The sequence below is a fragment of the Bactrocera oleae genome, chromosome 4, assembly GCF_042242935.1.
Source record: "Bactrocera oleae isolate idBacOlea1 chromosome 4, idBacOlea1, whole genome shotgun sequence".
Lineage (NCBI taxonomy): Eukaryota > Metazoa > Arthropoda > Insecta > Diptera > Tephritidae > Bactrocera > Bactrocera oleae.
The window spans coordinates 62,611,533-62,629,563 of NC_091538.1; the positions used below are offsets into that span (position 1 = coordinate 62,611,533).

General features: G+C 32.9%; 1 protein-coding gene across 7 annotated transcripts in view; it reads right to left on the minus strand.

The window, feature by feature from the left end:
* The window catches only part of exp (expansion), a 119,806-nt gene that overhangs the window by 63,730 nt on the left and 38,045 nt on the right, over positions 1 to 18,031 (minus strand). For 6 of the 7 annotated variants that reach the window (XM_070108002.1, XM_070108001.1, XM_070108000.1 and 3 more), the window contains one exon: positions 8,106 to 8,226. In XM_070108002.1, coding sequence (XP_069964103.1) covers positions 8,106 to 8,222 — 117 coding nt within the window. In that variant the 5' untranslated portion in view covers positions 8,223 to 8,226. Of the gene's footprint in view, positions 1 to 8,105; positions 8,227 to 11,857; positions 11,937 to 18,031 lie in introns of those variants that run through there. The other variant, XM_070107996.1, reaches the window with a different exon arrangement.

Consider the following 18,031-nt stretch of genomic DNA (forward strand, 5'->3'; position numbering starts at 1 on the left):
CAGGTTTAATTAGTTGGCGACAGCCTGTCAAATTTTGAAAATAAATTATATTGGAAATAACAAATCCGCAATGTGCACAGAGACGAAATTTTTAGATTGATGAATTTTATTAATTTAATGCGGCTGACTACTAAGCTACTAACTAAATACCAGCATGTCTTGTGATAATAGTGCAAAACCAAACGTACACTTAAGAGAGAAGTAGTCGTCAAAACACATTTTATTTTTAGTCAAATTTCCCTCACACTCTCAGAGCATATTTATACCATATTTCAGAACTACTCAGAAATCTCAACAGAAATTGGCTCACGGGTTCCTGTCCCTTCAAACATAAAATATCGAATTTATGCCATCCAGAAAGTGGGCCGTAAAGTTTTTAGGCAATAGATAGTCAAGATGTTTGATTTCTTTCTGTTTAGTTCTCTCTCAAATATGGATTTTGAGATTGTCATCCAAGCTATCTTAGAGAGTTTGAGATTTGATCATCTTTCCGCATACTTCTGCCTATAGGATTTCTATACCAAATTGTTCTATGAGAATTTTTTACTATTTAAAAGATACTGATTCTGTTAAAAATAATGGTGGGGATTCAAAATAGAGGTTTACAAAAATTGCCTGCAGTAATGTACTGTCCTTTATATTTGTATTAACATTTTGTTGTTTTTGTCAGAGCGGCTTAAAGCGGTTATATCCAATTTTGAATTTAAAAACATCGATTGTTTTTGCATATATATCTAATGTATATATATTTTATAATATTGTATTTTACGAAAATTAGAATTTGATCCGGCATATAGTTTTATATATTGTATTTACTTGAGTGTATTTATAAGAACTTTTTAACTTAGCGTAATCGGCTTTCAAAACTTTAAACGCGTTTTCCTCGAAAGTCTATTTCCATAGTCGGGGAGAAAGAATTCTCCGAACGACTAAATCGATCAACTTGAAATTTTCACAGGACCTTAACAGATTTATTTTACAGGTAATAATCGAAGGAATAAGATTTTATATTAATAATTTCGATATCTTAAGTAAATTTTTTCATCAAGAACGACTTTTTTTGGGCAGCTACCATTTTGTCGAAAATGAAAATTTTGACTAGTCCTTCAATCTGTGCTCTATTTATAATAATAATATTTTTTTTTGTGTATTTGAGAAAATTTCAAATAAAAAAATCGTCTTCACCGCCAAACACCTTTTTTCGAAGGTTCTTCTGGCGATCGGCTTCGCGATCAAGGGCATAAAAATTATTTACAAAATGAATCGTTAATTATTAACCTACACGAAATTGTACAAATGCACATTTTTTTTTTATTTATTAAATAAAATACATAAAACAAAATTTCCAAAAAATGCAGTTTTTTTGACTTACCAGTGAATATAGTGACCGAAACTACGGTAATTAACCAAATATAAAAATGTGTGATCACATCACATGGACCCCCAATTTATTAGTGCTTATTATTGGCTTTTTCACTTTTAAGTGCTCTTCATTAAGTTTTTCTACAACCTTTTTTTGTTTACCTCTCATCAATGAATGAAAGTGAAAATATAAGTGAATCTAATCAATGCACACAACACAACAATAAAAAATACACACTCACATGCAAACACAAATAAAACACATAAACAAACATAAATGCGAACAAAAGCCGCATAGCATCAGCACTTTTCACACAATTAATATAATCAGCAGCTGTTCACACACATACATACATATGTCAAACATTTATTTTTTTATTTCCACTTCAACGCAGCTTCATCACTTGCATTTTCGTTAGGAGCATCATGAGCATTTCATCATCGGCGAATCATTCATTCACTCAAATTGAAATCGAATTCAGATTCAAAAGCGCTTCGGCAGCGCCTGCTCAGCGCAATGTGGGTAATCTAGCTTTTAACTTCCGCTCTTGCCACCCCGTATGACACGTTGATTTTGATTTATGTAAAATTGCAGTCATCGCCGTTGTAGCGCACAGCTTTTGTGAGTATATGCGTTTTTAATTTTCCTTCATTTCATTTTCTAATAATAAATAAATGAGCATTTTTCGCCAGCATGCCAACATGCCACAAATGCAACAATAACAACACAATCGGTGTATAATGAAAATTGTAAAGTTGCTTTGATGATGCGCCGTTATTTAAGCTGCAGCGCGCTGAGTGGCAATTAATTGCAGTTGTTGCGCCTCTAAAATTGTGATTTACTTGTGTGTATGCGTGTGTGTGTATGTGTGGGTGGAAAGAGGCAAAGTTCAGTTAATAATAATTTGCATAATATATGCCTGCATATATGTATGTATGTATGTATGTGTGTATTTCCATATGACTGTGTTTGTTTGACATTTTGAACTTTTAACGCTATCATTTGCTTTGAGTCCAAAGACACCAAATCGACGCCTCAAATTGCATAACAACATTTGTTGTTGTTGTTGGGTCAAAATATCAACAAGTAACGGTTTATTTATATGGTGGCGAGATAAAAACTGCCTTTAAATGTTGTAATGGACGTATATAATTTCCATTGTTAGCATATGTCTTTTGCTTTATTGAGTTTATCTCTTGCTTACGAAGAGCATCGTTGCATCGAAATTACTTACGCTTACATAAGTGATGAAAAATAGGCACTATGTATTGATTGTAATTTTTACCAATTACGAACGTTAAAAAGTCCTATCGATTGTAAGCTAGTAACAAAAATATACTCGCTAAATTATGAAAATAAATGCACAGCAACAATGCGGATTCGATTATTATGATATATTGTGTGAGATTGAATGAAAAATAATAGCACATCTTAGGTGCAACAATCTACAACAATTGTTTTAAACGTTATATTTTGAGAAAAAAAAATATTATATATTCGCAAAGTACGGTGACGCCAAAAAAAATACCTTCACAGCTGCAATTATTCCGGCCATCTCCGCGAATGAAACTTATTAAAAACTTCTTTCTAGAAGATATTGTCCGTACAATGACCTACGGTCGTAAAAAACTAAAAACTGACAAAATGACGGCATTTTTTAAAAAAAGTTGAAATTTACCCTGCTGCCAAAATTCGATACAGAACATGCTGAAAAAATTTGATAGTGACCGGAACATTTGTCTCCGAGTAATCACCCACGTAAATTTGACAAATGTGGTTGCGAGAAAAACTTGTTTGGAGGTAAACTGTTTGAACTAAGCGGCTACAATTCAGAAGGATGTAACTCAAGAACTAGTTGAGATTTCAAATTAAAAAAAAATTACTTCTAAAAAAATTAATAGCAAAAATATGTGATGTAGAAGAAGAAGAAATTGTCAAACTCTTAACTGAGGCTAACTGAAATCGCCAAGATATATTTATAATGAGCTTTCGCCGGTTCATAGCAACAATGATGAATTATCACCTGCTTCAAGTGCGTTGAGGTGATAGGCAAATTTGAACTTAAATAAAAGCAGCGAACAGTGGTTGCCCTACTAAGTTTTACTTTGTGCTTATTAATATTTGTAAAATAGTTTCCAGTATCGCTATTCTAGATTTCTCTTCTTATCCTAACTTTACTGCTAGGAATATTGATGAAAATAGATAAGCTTTTCCGGGCTTCTTTACTGTTGAATAATCTGTCAGAGTTGAAACCAAGGGCATGTAGGACAATGGATAAAATTATATATATATAATATACATATATATATATATATATCCATTAAAACTGTGCGCGTAAATCGAATTGATCAAAAGACAGAAATTCGCTGAGGGCACTGAAGGCCATCGTAACCGAGGCTTATAACAAGTGCATGCAAAATCGAATTAAGCCTTGACATGCTTGTATTGGCTCAGGAGCCAATTTTGAAAGGAATAATAAAGCTTTGTGTTAAAATACATGAATACATTTTTTCCTCCGGGTCAAATTTAAACAAATTGTATGCCTATATTTTTTTGTTTATATCGAAAGCTATATTTTTTGGTTTTAACAATACACAGAGAATTTAATATATATTCAAAGTAAATAATAACAATTGAAAATTCTATGATTTGCATTAAACTGAAGCAAAAATGTAATTTACTTCAGGAGAACAACTTTGGCAAGCTGCTTTGAGAACCAGTTTTAAATTGAGAACACGAGTATACCAAAATGGACTTATGTGATATTAAAAACGTGAAATTTATCAGAATAGGAACCTTGTAAAAGCAGTCGGAAGTATTCTCCACCATAGCTCCTCTAACGATCTCTTCATAATCACGCAAAACTACAAACCTATATTTCCAATTTCGGCAAGGCTTGCAGATTAAACTATAATATCATCTTTAAATACAATACACTAAGCTACCAAAAGATGAGTTAACTTCACTCTCACCAAACCGCTGAGTCATACGTTGGTTAAAAATTACTAACCAACCCAAATGAAATTTCACTCCGCTGATTAGTAAGCGGTGCGCATTTTTATTTTTATGCGAATATATATTTATTTTGTTTCTATGTTATTAAATCTGCGCTTCGCATCGCTGATCCAAACCATTTAAGTGAGATTAATTGTATCGGCTTAACGTTTTACTACACGCAATTAAAGAGAATAGCAATGAACAGAGAATAAAGTTGGCAGCAGAAAATAATAAGAAAGCAAAGTTGTGAAAAGTAAAAAAAAAATAGAAAAAAAAAATAAAAAAATCAAAAAAAAAAAATTAAACAAACAAAATAAAACTTAAAAACTAAAAATAATCACAAAACAATGGAAAACATTAAAAGTCATCATCATATCGCATTGGCTGGTTAGCAATTGTAGCCACAGTTGGCATAAAGCGTGAATCGCAAAAAGAAAGTTGTCACAAAAGCCATAAATACAATGCTACAACAACAACTATAGTAAACTTGATTTTTTGTGATATAAATTTTATTGAAAAAAAGTAATAAAAAGAGAAAGAAACAATTTAAACTAATAGCTAGTTAGGCGGTGACGCTAAGAAACTAGCCAAACGTCAGTAACTCCGCATAGTAGCTGCAGCCTTTGTGGCAAATCTATAATTGAGAGGACGCAGAATGACTGAAATGAGTGCAGTGAATGCATGATTAGCTATTGAGTAAGTGGTTGAGTAAAAGCTGAGTGAAGAGTTTCTAATTGAGTGACTGAGCACTTTGGACAGCCGGAGAAAATAACACGTAAATCGGCGAAATGAGTGAATGTCCACCCAAAGCGCCGGCAACGTTTGATGACCAAAGTGAAATTACGTAAGAAATGCTTGTTAGCGCGGCGCATTGCGTTCACCGTCTTTCAGCAGCGTCACACGACGCGTAAAGAGTCACACGATAAATATACAGACGATTAACTTCCACAGCAGTAATTTAGCATTTCGCTCGAGGCAAGGCACGTACGCTAATGAAATACTTGCATACCACTACAGTAAACATAATAATATGTATGTGTGTGTGCTTGCACAAGAGCAGCAGCAGCAACAACAAGCTTTCGACTATGATGATGGTTGATGATGATTATGGTGATAATATATATTTAAGACAATATTTATTGGCAGGTGAAATGACGACATGCGTTGTGTACATAAATTCGCACACAAAGAGACACACACGCTTACATATATATATTGACACACACATAATATGCTCTTAGCGAGCACTTATACGCCAGTCATACCAACTCTGCGCTTTTCAAGATGCCAATGCTTCACTGTTTTTTTTTACTTTTGCCCATTTTTTCTATCGCTATTTCTTTGTGCGTTTTCCGCCTTACCTGCGCGTGTGTAAAATCTTCGCCAGCCAGTTGGCTTGCTTGCTCGCTGGCTCGTACGCTAATAAACGCCAAATTAAAGCGTGATTATGTTGGTTTGACAACGCGAAATGCACACGAAATAGTCATAACGATAAAAATAAGCGCATACACATACACAAACGCGCAAATTTTCGATTGAAATACTTGAAGCTGTTGAAAATAGTTTGCAAATACCTTTTAAATATACTATAAACAAATAAATTGCATTTTTTAAGCGATTGTTTAAAAATTTATGCGCATCACATTTTATTTGTTGCGGAAGTGAAGTTTTGTTCAGCTCTTAATAGGCTCTGAAATTTTTATTGTTGTTAAAATGAAGTTGATGATTTTTAGAAATTTAAAAAATGAAATACTTTTAATTGCAAATGCTTATTTTTAGATATTTTAAAATTAGTTAAAAATTATACATCTAAAAAAATAAATGTATTGTTATGAGTTTCCTTAATGAAAAAAAATTTAAAATATTGTTATACTCTGATCGAAGTTGGTACAGAGTAATCTTCTTTCAAACAAGCTGTTCAATAAAATTTTATATTGTTGCTTAAATTGAGTGATCACCTAGCTTTAGCAACTCTACTAGAGAGAAAACTGCGATTTTCTTTCACTCTCCAGTAATCGTACTACTAATTTATTTCACTAATATTTATTTTATTACCATGTCTTGCGCATTTGGTATAGTAGAAGCTAAAGAACGTCAATGAAAAGTATTCATTGGCTTTTTTTCGTTACGACAAATAAACGGAAATGATTTTTTTTTTTTTTTTTGTAGATCAACATACTCTCCGAATGGTCAGTATCTCGTAAATATAGTTGTGAGTCTATAAATAATATATTTTACAATCGCTAGTTGATCAAGTATGATCTAATTTCAACTACCAAATTCATCTGATTGCCTTTGCTGGCCATTTACATGTTTACTTATACTTTAAAATAAAACTGTTTAAAATATTTTTAAAAAATTTCAACGCTTTTAGATCAACAAATATGTTCTTTGAATAAAAATTATAAATAACACAATTCGTTGTGCTTTCACGTTCATATTATCTGTTTTATAAATAACTATTTTGTGTTAGTCTTGAGACTAAGTGCTGTTACTAATCATTATATGCGATACACTTTGGGTGCCCTATTTATTAGCTTTGAGCTTAAGCAAGCTTCAAACAATACTTCTCCTCACATATGCTCGCAACCTAATTCGCCACGCATACACATATTTTCCACACTTAAACTTACCCGATATCGCTTCAACTGTATAATTTTAGCATAAGCTAATCGTTGTAAGTATTTTTTGATTATATCCCCTATTAAATTTGATATGCATAGTTAACCCAAATTGTTAAATTAAAATATTTATGACACACGTTAAATACAATATGACAACATAAACTTACTTTCCGCCAAACAAATTGAGAAAGGAACAAGAAGAAGTAAATAAATATGAGTACGGACAAAAGAATGCTCGTACGAGTACAAACAGGTGTATTTTTGTTTTAACTACTACTACATGAAGAATGGGTGAGTAAAAGAATAAGTAGATAAAATCCAAAATATTATAAAATCAAGTTGGAAAAATATTATTGCAACATAAATGGTATATGTATATATCTGTGCATATAAATAGGCATTTGTCAATACTTCTGAAACATTTCTTGTTTTTGTATATTTTGTGCACATTATTTTTGGATGGAACGTGACGTTTTGTTAATGGGGTCAAGACTATGAACGCCCGCGTCAATAGGGCCACAGTAATTGGTAAACAGGCACCGAAATATTGCGTATGTTTGCCAACGTGCTAACAACCACACATATTTTAATGCGGTATATAGGCAAATCTACATGAGCCAAAAACTAAAAATGAAACTTCGCTGCTTCTTATTTAACTTAAGCATTTCTGCCTTTACTAATACATTAGTATGTATTTGATATATATAAAAACTAATCATATATGTAGTCCTTGAATATTCTTATAGGCACACATGGCGTATGAGCAATTGAAGTGTACATAATCTCTACTCCGAAATTACAAGAAATATGATATTAGAAAAAAATTTTCAAATTTAATTATGTTTAATTTAATTATATAAATTATACAGATTTTACACAAAACGTTTCCTATAGAAGCTGTTATCTGATACAATATGTTATAGTATCACAGCGAAGGAATTTCTTCAATGTTCTTGATTACTTGCACTATGTATTATTTCGCTATTTAAAAAGTAAATTTCTAACTGTCTCTATTTTGACAAAAAAATCACTTTAGTTAATAAAGATAGTTTTTAGAAGTTAAAAAACTTTTTCAATTCAAAAAATTAGAAAACTATAAATATATTTAAGCGTTCACTTACCTTATATAGTTTCTCTTTTTGATACCACACATCCTCCTCCTCTTCCTGTGGACTAAAAGTCTGATCCAAATTCAGATCATCTCTAGAACGTGAAAGAATCTTGCGGCGTGACACCATGATGCTGCAAATGAGAGAAAGCGAACAAAAAATTCAAATTAAAAAATATTTTTAAAAAAATGTGGAACACACAACAACAAATTAAAAAATATCGTTGTTAATAACAATAACCTCGATTTCCGAGAAAGCGTCAATGTGTATAATTTAAGTTAAATTACAGCTGTGCCAAATTGCTTAAATTGCAATGTACACTAATAAAAACAACAATTTATGAATGGCAATGATGCGCGAAATTGGCGCAACAAACGCAATGACTCGACAGTTTTCTTGCAGCGTCACATTTAGAATGAGAATAAGATTTTTTGGGTGGATAAATAAATTAAGTAACACACAAAGAACGACAAGAGCTTGAGAAACCAAGTGCAAAACGAACACAAAAAAATAATTGCAAATTAAGAATTATAAATATTGCATTTGACGTTCCTTGGAGTGTAGCCTCGTAGTTGTTTTTGCTTTTTGTCTGCAATTCAAACAGTCAACCGTAAAGTAAAGGATTTGCGCAGAAACTAAAATTAATGAAGCTCTGCTAACTTTTGTTTGTTCGCCATATTTCGTACGCTTGCACTTGTTGTTGTATTATTTGATTTTGTTCTTTGTGCTCCCGCACATTTGCTTGAGTTGTGTCCAAAAAATAATAACAATAAGCAATATTTATTCATTGAAGTGTGTGAGGTGTTGAGTGTTTGTCCCCTTGAGCTGTGAGGAACTGTTGGCGGTACACATACACACGCGCTTAGCGCTAAAGGTGAAAGACCTTTTTTAGCCGTTGCTTGGGACACCAGGAAGTGCACCGCAAGGCGACACTGTCCAGCTGGATGTTTTGTTGTTTTTGTGGCATTCATCAAAGCAAACGCCGCCAACATTTGGTGATTGACTGTCGACATGCCTTGACTATGGGCATTTCAATGACAACTCGGTTTTCTGTGAAAGAATATGAGTGTTTCTTGGCGCTTTGTTGGTTGGAATGCCGATTGTATATGTGCGTATAAAAAACATTATGAAAGCAACTATTGAGTTGTTGTTGTTATGTATTAATATTTGGTAGATATGTTTTAGCAAAGATAAACACTTTTTTATGATGTGCTTTCTTTGAAAATGCTAAAACTTCTTAATGTAAATTCTGCCGTTGGCACATAGCAATTTTTATTTGACGATATTTTCTAATCGACCTTCAGGGCATATTATTAACATTAAAAATTAATTCCATAAAATGTTCGTCGTCGAAATAAATCCCTTTGTTGTTATATCATGAATACTTAAGCGGTAGTAGGTATATCTTAAAATATTAGCATATTATGTCCTTAAAAATTTTATTAATGATATATTTACAAACTGCTCCAAATATTCCAGGAAGTCTGTTGAAACCAAAATTGTATTGCTCAATTTTCCAATTTGAAATTGAAAAGTTATACACAGCCATATTGTAATCACTGTCAGATAACTATTTTTAACGATCACATTATTTTAAGTTAACTTTATGTTAGTCATTTTCTTGAGTTTAAAATTCAGAACAGTAGCAGTTAGTTATTGCAGTAACTTTACAGACAAATGCTTGACTTAAAAAAAAAGAAGATATTTGGGTATATATGTAATAGACATCACTTCATACCTCACTGAGGGTTAATCGATTTGGATTTTTTCAAGAGTTTTACATTTTTTAAATCTTCCTATTTAATTGTATGTCTCAAAGATTGTTACTGAATAGCTAAACAAAACTATAAGTCTTAGAAAGAAAAAGAATCTCTGCAGTTTAAGATATGCTAGTCAATGATTTAAACACATGAAGGGTCTAGTCTGGTAATTGTTTGAGCGATGCGTTTCAAACTTACCAGTACCCTGAATTTATATTGTATTTCTTAAGCATACGTGCACTCAAACAATAAATACTTCTATGTAATAATATAATCTATGACGAATACGAACTTCTCTTAAGGATTCATAGATTTTTGAGACTATATCTGACGTTGTAACTACTCCTGTTCAACTGAAGTAGTTTTTTTACTTTTTATAAAATTTTTAAAACTATTGCGGATTTATGACTTTTTCTCAGTAAAATGGAGATCTAACGAGCTTTCTTATTTACAATTTTTATTTGAAAGTTGTCATTATTCATTGGGTACTCAATACATATTGTATATTTGTTAGCAGGCTGCTTACTAATAGTCAGCATTGTGGTATTTATAGTTTCAAGCAGACGGTTTTCGTAGTTAATAGAAAAGAGTGCCGTTTTCTCAAAAATGCTAAGAGCAAAATCTCCGGTTGCTTTGAAAATATATAAAAGAAATTTTAAGAAAAAGTAGCATAAGTAACTACTGAGCTTATTTATAAATGCTCAAGAGGTACATATATTTTGAAAACTAGTTTTAAAGTACAATTGAAAACAACGAAAAGGTTAAAGAAGTTCGAAATAATATATTTTTTGTCCAGGGTTCAAACTTGATTGACAATTTTGTTAGTGGCGAATCAAAAAAAAACTTGGTATAACATTAAAAAACTTGCATAAATAAAATAGAGATAGAATAAATATAAAAAATTCTCTCCCCTAATATCTTATAATTAATTGATCTTCATAACATTGTTGTAGATTTCTCAAGTAAATGGTTAGATAATAAAGTCGGGCTATATTCTGCTATTACAACCTTTGCCAACAGCACTTAGATTGTTATCATTTGTACGAATTTTCAAAACTAAGGGATTTTGTTTTTGCTTTTTTCATCAACTAAATTTTATTGTAGATAAACGAAATTCCGTCTTTACTTTTGCAAATAAATTATAGGGTTTCCAAAAAAAATATATATGTTATTTTGAAAATAATTCTTAAATTATGTTTCACAAAGTAATTGCGTAAAAGACTTATAATATTTGTATACTATACAAGTATAGGTATTCCAAGCAATGTAAATAAGAGAGGTTATATTCTGATTATATTTGTATTTTAGTGTGGTTTTTATATTATATATTATAACTTTTGTGAATATGGAATAAAGTAAATTTTTTTTCGAGTTGAAAACTTAAAGTTTTTCCTAAAAAACGGAGTTTTTTTAATCTCAAATAATATTTTCGGAAGAAAAACATAGCTGCAAATTCGCAAGAGTATGTGTCACTCTCAGCGCTGATTTTCATTATTCTCAAAATATTAAATATGCCAACGCTATTGACGTAAAATACTAGAATGACGCGTCCTCAATATACTGAATACAGAAATAAATGTGATACAAATTCTTTTTAAATAAAATCCCGTCTTCCAGGTCATGCACCGAATCACTTAACAATAAAAAGCGCAATTTCCAAAGATAAAAAATCACTTAAGAAATACCAAAATGAAACGTGAAACACCTGTGAATGCGGAGAAAGTTGGACGAATGTCAAAAGCACAACAACAATTCAAAGCGAAATATGTCGTTAAAAACACAAGCGTAATTGCTTACAATGTGCGCTGTATGTATGTGTATGAGTACTCATGTGTATAAATGGATACGTGTATCTGAACCACCCACCTGCGCGAGCCAAGTGCTGTGCGGATGTAGAACACGCATAAAGAATGTTTGTAGAACACATAAAACGGACGGACAGACAACTTAAAAGTGTAAAGAAGAAGCAATAAATACTTTGTACGCATATAATTTTTATATTACCGAGCACATGGCAGGTACTTTGTAATGAGCCACAACACGCCCATTCTGTGTTGCGTTGCTGATAAGGCGAAGACGCGTCGAAGGCAATGTAAAGAGCGGAACGGAGTCAAACGGCAAAAAGCAATAAATCACGAGATACACAAAAACTGCCGGCTGTTGATTGAGTGTTGTGACGAATTGTATACAAATTGCCGAAATATGTACGTGTGTAGAGCGCGTACTGTTAAACAATTAGTAGGCGAATCAAAAGCCTCAAGCGACGAACTCGCGCACGTAGAATTCTTAAATGCGTGACGGGTAGGAAATGTTTAAGAATTTTCAAAACATTTGAGACAAGCGTAAATAAAAAATAACAGGAAAAATCACACACACGGCAAGTGGAAAGTAAAACAATAAAAACAACAGAAAACTAATATTTTTATGTAAACGAGCAAAAAATCACTGGCTGGCCCTTGTTATTTTTAATGTCTCTTAAGCCACACACAGCCACGTATATGCGTAAGGGAAAGCACAAAACCAACAAAAAACGCACAGCATTGTCACATTTAATTTAAAATTTATGCACTTGTAATATTTTCTTCAAACGTAATATATGCAAATTAAGAATTCCAAACGGCAACGAGAATGACCACGACGACGTCGGCGACAAAATGCACTTTTTACGGTGAAAAGTTTAACTTTTCAATTTATTATTTTTTCCACAAATGTTTGTGTGTATGTGTAACTTTATTAAAATGAATTTCCGATGCGAGTCTGCAATTAACGCGTATCGTTTAGCGCATTGCTGCTTCACCAACTGACAGCGAATGAGTTGTGTGTGGCTTTTGTGCCATAAAGACGGTGAAAAATTGAGCGACGTTTTGGCGACTGGCCCATAATTGCGCGCCCAAAAAGCAGAAGGCGGCCAAGTTAAGCCAAGGCGTAGTGGCGGTGACAGCAGCAGCTGGAAAGCGGCTCGGCGCGCTGCCTGTGTGAGTGAGTGAATGAAGACCAACCTTTGATTAATTTGTTAAACGCAACGCCACGCAAAAATATGCGCCAAACACAAACACACACGCATTCACTATAAATACATACATACATACACATTTGCCTACTGCATTGCCCACCCGCGCGTTTTTCATTATAACGACGCCTGCGCGCTACAGCGAGCGGACGACAGGCGCAGCCGCAGCGCCGGCATAGGGAAAAAGTCTGACGGGCATAAGCGCTTCATAAGAATTATTTCCAATTATACGTGTGTGTCATATATGTGTGGTGAAGCGTCGATCAGGTGAGTAACGTTACTTGGCGTCGTTAGACCCGCAACACCTGTGCGCTTCGCATTCTTGAGCAGTGCTCAAATAAATTCAATATTTTTACATACATACATTTTGCATATATTTATATGTAGATAATTTACAAACCACTGCGCGCTACGTACTTCCTCACTTCTCCCTTTTACTATTACAAACTTTGATTTTTGTTATTGTTGTTGTCATGTTGTACAGTTTTTGTCGTCGCTGAGTTCGTCGTTTTTGTCAAGCAACAACAGCAAAGCAAATACATGCATTGCATAATAATCAGCCGTCATTGACTTTATATAAACACGCCTTCAAACTGAGTTTGTCACATATGAACTTGGTTGAGGCATTCAAAAATATATAAATTTGAATAAATTTCATATTTGAAATAAAGTATCTTAGAATTCATTTAAAACAAGAAGAAAACTTCAGCTGTGCGGCGCATCTCGTTCAGCTAAAAAGATCTTTATCATGATTTTGAGCGGTCTTTTTATATGGCAGCTATATGCTATAGTGGTCCGATAGGAAAAGTCCCAGATTGTTGTCTTGCCTTAAACAATAATTTATGGCATCTTGAAGATATATTGCCAAATAAAAAAGTTTTTCATACAAGGACTTGATTATGATCGATCAGTTTGTATGGCAGAATATGCTAAAATTGTCCGATCTTGAAAATTTATTCGGATATTATAGCGCTGTCATGTACAATATACTATGTCAAATTTCGTGAAAATATCTGGTGAAATAAAAAAGTTTTTCATACAAGAGCATGACTATGATCGGTCAGTTTATATGCCATAGAGATACGATCTGAAAAATGTTACAATGGGATTGTAGCATTATCGTAGACAATATTCTATGTCAGATTTCGTATTATTATATTTTCTTGTCAAACAAAAAAGGTTTCCATCCAAAAATTTTATTTTGATCGATCCGTTTGTATGCCAGTTCCGACAAATGTGCAGCTTCTTGGGGAGTCTCAAAATCTGAGGGACTAATTGGCGTATACACTGATGGACAGACAATCATGAGGGTATAAATATTCGAGTATACTTGTAGAGTAAGGTCAAGTAAAACAAAATTGAACAGAGAAGAGCAGTCAACAGCTACAATAGGATACTATTAAGCTCTAGCTCTCTAGAGTAGAGTGCCTATGTTAAGATAAAGTAGAGACGAATCGAGTAGATTTAGTAGAGTAGGACAGCGTAAGGTAGAGCAAAGTAGGATAGAGTATAAAAAGGTTGAGTATTTTTATCAGAATAGAATAAAATAGGTTAGAGTAGACCGTTTACATTGCTGAGCTTAATAGTGGCTATTCCACGCATCAAATATCAGACATACAACTTCAATTAAAAACTAATTTCACATACAATTTTTTTCAAACAATTAAAACCACTATTTTTTCCTTTATATATTCTCCTTGCTTTATATAATATAGGTATTATTTCCACTTGTAATAGTGTTGTACTCAGTTATATCCAGAATACTTATGAATCGGTGTGTCTGCCTCAAAATAAAGTCTTCTTCAATGCAAATTTGCTCACATGCCAAACACTTTAGACCCACTTGTGTTGTTTTTATTAATTTTTTAGCTATATTTTCAGCTTCCTGTAGTCCAAACGCAACCCAAAGACATTTTTCCATTTTTCTTATAGAATTGACTGGCAAATTTAAGCATTCACTCAAGTTGTTATTGAAAAAGTCAAGTGCGCCGACGCGCATTTTTTCTTTCCTGCTTACACGGGTGGGCATCTATATTATAAATTATACTCTTCTTTGCCACTCAAATTTGATTTTGATTTTATTTATGCGCCTGTGGTAGTCGACTACTGTTTGTTTGCATTATCAGTTGTTTGTGCTTTGTGGAAAGTTTTTTTTTTATGTTTGATAAACTGAAACAAAAATTTAATTCTGAAATCATTTGTAATAGTTTAAATTTTAAAAATTTCTTAAATGCTTAGAAAAATCTCAACTTAAAAAAGTCATCAGATAAGCATCTGAGTCATCTTTTTACCATTAAGAAGATCTCACCTGCTGTGAAGCTTATTATGACTAACTGTGAGTATATTCATACATATGTACATTCGTATACACAAGTATGTATTACGTATATTTCCCCATATGAGATAAGCCTAAGAACCGTTACTTACATTAACGGGAAACGTTTAATCAAAATATGCTTGAGAATATTTACATTTCAATTAAGCGCTGGGAAGCACTTTTTGCAACTCAAATATGCAATATTTGCAAAAACAAAACAAATAAGATATAAATATTAAATTCAAAAGTCAAAACAAAACTCCGAAAGAGTTCCTTGAATTAATTTAAACTGGCAGACAGCAGACCAATGCTGAAATTCTTGAAGAACCTACATACATACTCGTATCTACACGTGAAAAAGTACATATACCTATACATACAACCATATTCGTGGCAGCGTTGAGTGATTTGTCTTATTTATATAGCCCACTTTAAGACAAAAGAACACTCATTCAAAAAATGCAACGCACAACAACAACAACATAAGTATATGTATGACTTTAAGTGCCAAAAACAATAAATGGATGCAAAAAACTCTTAAAAAATGAAGTTATCAAAAGTGCTCATTTATGCATTTCTGCACCTAAAAGTATATATACGCAGAGATACACCTAAATAGTTGCATATTCTGGGCACTACAATCTACTGGCGACAGACAAAGAGCACTCGAGCTTGGCATGCATTAAAGCAGTTGCCATTTTAATTATGCATTTGCGGCGAAAAATTATTCTTTTACTTAAATTTTATTATTTTTCTTTATACTCACCCACCACAATGCAGTTTTTGTCATCTCAAAGAAGTGGCAATTTTTATGATTAAATGTGTGCTGTTGCTTCAGTATGTGTCTGCAGTCAACACTTAGCTGTGTCCAGCAGTTTGCATTAATCCATAAAAAATCGCTTGAGGTTTTGTTTAATTTTTGTCAAATACTCATAAAATAATTTTTGTTGTTTGTTGAAAAATTTCAGACTGTGGCATTTAAACCGATAATGCTATTATATACAACAAAACAACTCTGACCACTCATTCTATAGAGATTTCGCACAAATCATGAGCTCCGCATGCGCAGACCTCTTCTTTGTTGATAATTAATGAAATGCCATTTGTGCGGTACAAATTTGTCAAATTTTATTGCAATACACTTTAAGTAGAAGGAAGTTATTGGAACAATAACAAGCAGATGTTGTTAAGTCCTTTCTTCAGAAAAGTTGCCTCGTAAATTTTGCACTCAAAGACAAATGGCTGAGAATTTATGGTATTATTATGCCTCTAGTGGATTTTTGGAGTAAATATTTAAATTTTGAGGAAAGATTTAAGTGTTTGAAGATGGAAGCGATTCGTCTTTCATTATTTATGTGTGAGCTTACGAGAGTAAGCTGAGCAGCGGCATGTTATTAATTTTGGCATTAAATCATTCAGCAAGTATTTTTATTAACTGCAAGTAACTGCAAGGTTATTAAGGAATTGGTAGAGTCAAATATGCATTAATACATGGTCCAAGTGTGAAAATATATAATTTGACACGAAATACCCAGAAGTAAATATTGGAGAATATACAATGTATTTATATCCAGCGTGACGAGCGGACCGACTGTCTATCCAATTGTTCGTCTGTATATATGCAATAAAGGCCTACAGTTTTTGAGTTTTTGATCTGAAATTTTGCGCACGTCCTTTTGTCTCAAAGTAGCTGCTCCTGTGTCGGAAACACCGATATCGGACCACTATAAAATATGGCTGGCACACAAACTGACTAATGAAAATAAAATCCTTGTGTGCAAAACTTTTTTATTTGCTGAGATATACTTTCGAAAATTAACATGAATTATTGTTTAAGACAGTGATATAATCTGCGAACTAATTGTTTAGATCGAATCACTATAGCATATAGCTGCCATACAAATTGATCGATCATAATCAAGTTTTTGTATGGAAACTTTTAAATTTGTCCAAATATAGTCACGAAATTCGGCACACGTTATTTTCCAAGGCAACGCTGCGATCTCTAAAAATATTATTCAGATCAGACCACTATAGCATATAACTGCCATACAAACTGACCGATATAGATCAATATAAAAATCTGTTTAAACTTGTTTATGCTATAAGAAATGCGCCTGTGAAGGATATTATAGCTTCAGTGCGGCCGAAAATAACGATTTTTCTTTTTTTTACTAATTCATTTGCTCTCTTTACCTATGAAAGCCATACAAAAATGTGTATTTAGCAAAGCTCAACATCTTCAACAAATTTCCCCAAACACTTCATTCTCCCCACCTACACTATAAAGCTACAAGCAATAATAAAAACGACTAAAGTACTGCTGACATAATTAAATCAAAACATGCCTTAACATTGTCACTAATTCTAGTGTAAAGCAATGCCAACAAACAAAAGACTTAAGGCACGAACTTGACGACACAGTATCATGAGCGAGTATATGTAACACTTGCATTTAAATGCACAGCACATATTAAAATAAATTCCAAAAAACAAAAACAACAACTTAAATCAAGAATAAGCACCGTATATATACATATAGGTATATGATTATCTCTATAAATTTTTTAGTGCGAAGGCGAATCCGAACAGAAGGCTAAAACCGCTATCGCAGCCAATCAGCAGCATGGCAACTAGTCAAGCAGAGCAGAGCTGAACGCTCGTATAAGCAAACTAGAATGCAATGCAACGCCTACGCGAGCTAAACGCTCACAAATGCATTTACATTGCAAAACTGTTACCCACTTCAAGTTGATAGGCGACAAAAGCAAAAACAAAAACAAAGAAGCGCAATGAAACAGAATTTAATGCATACAATGTCAACAAATTTCAAGGCATTCGAGCATACAAA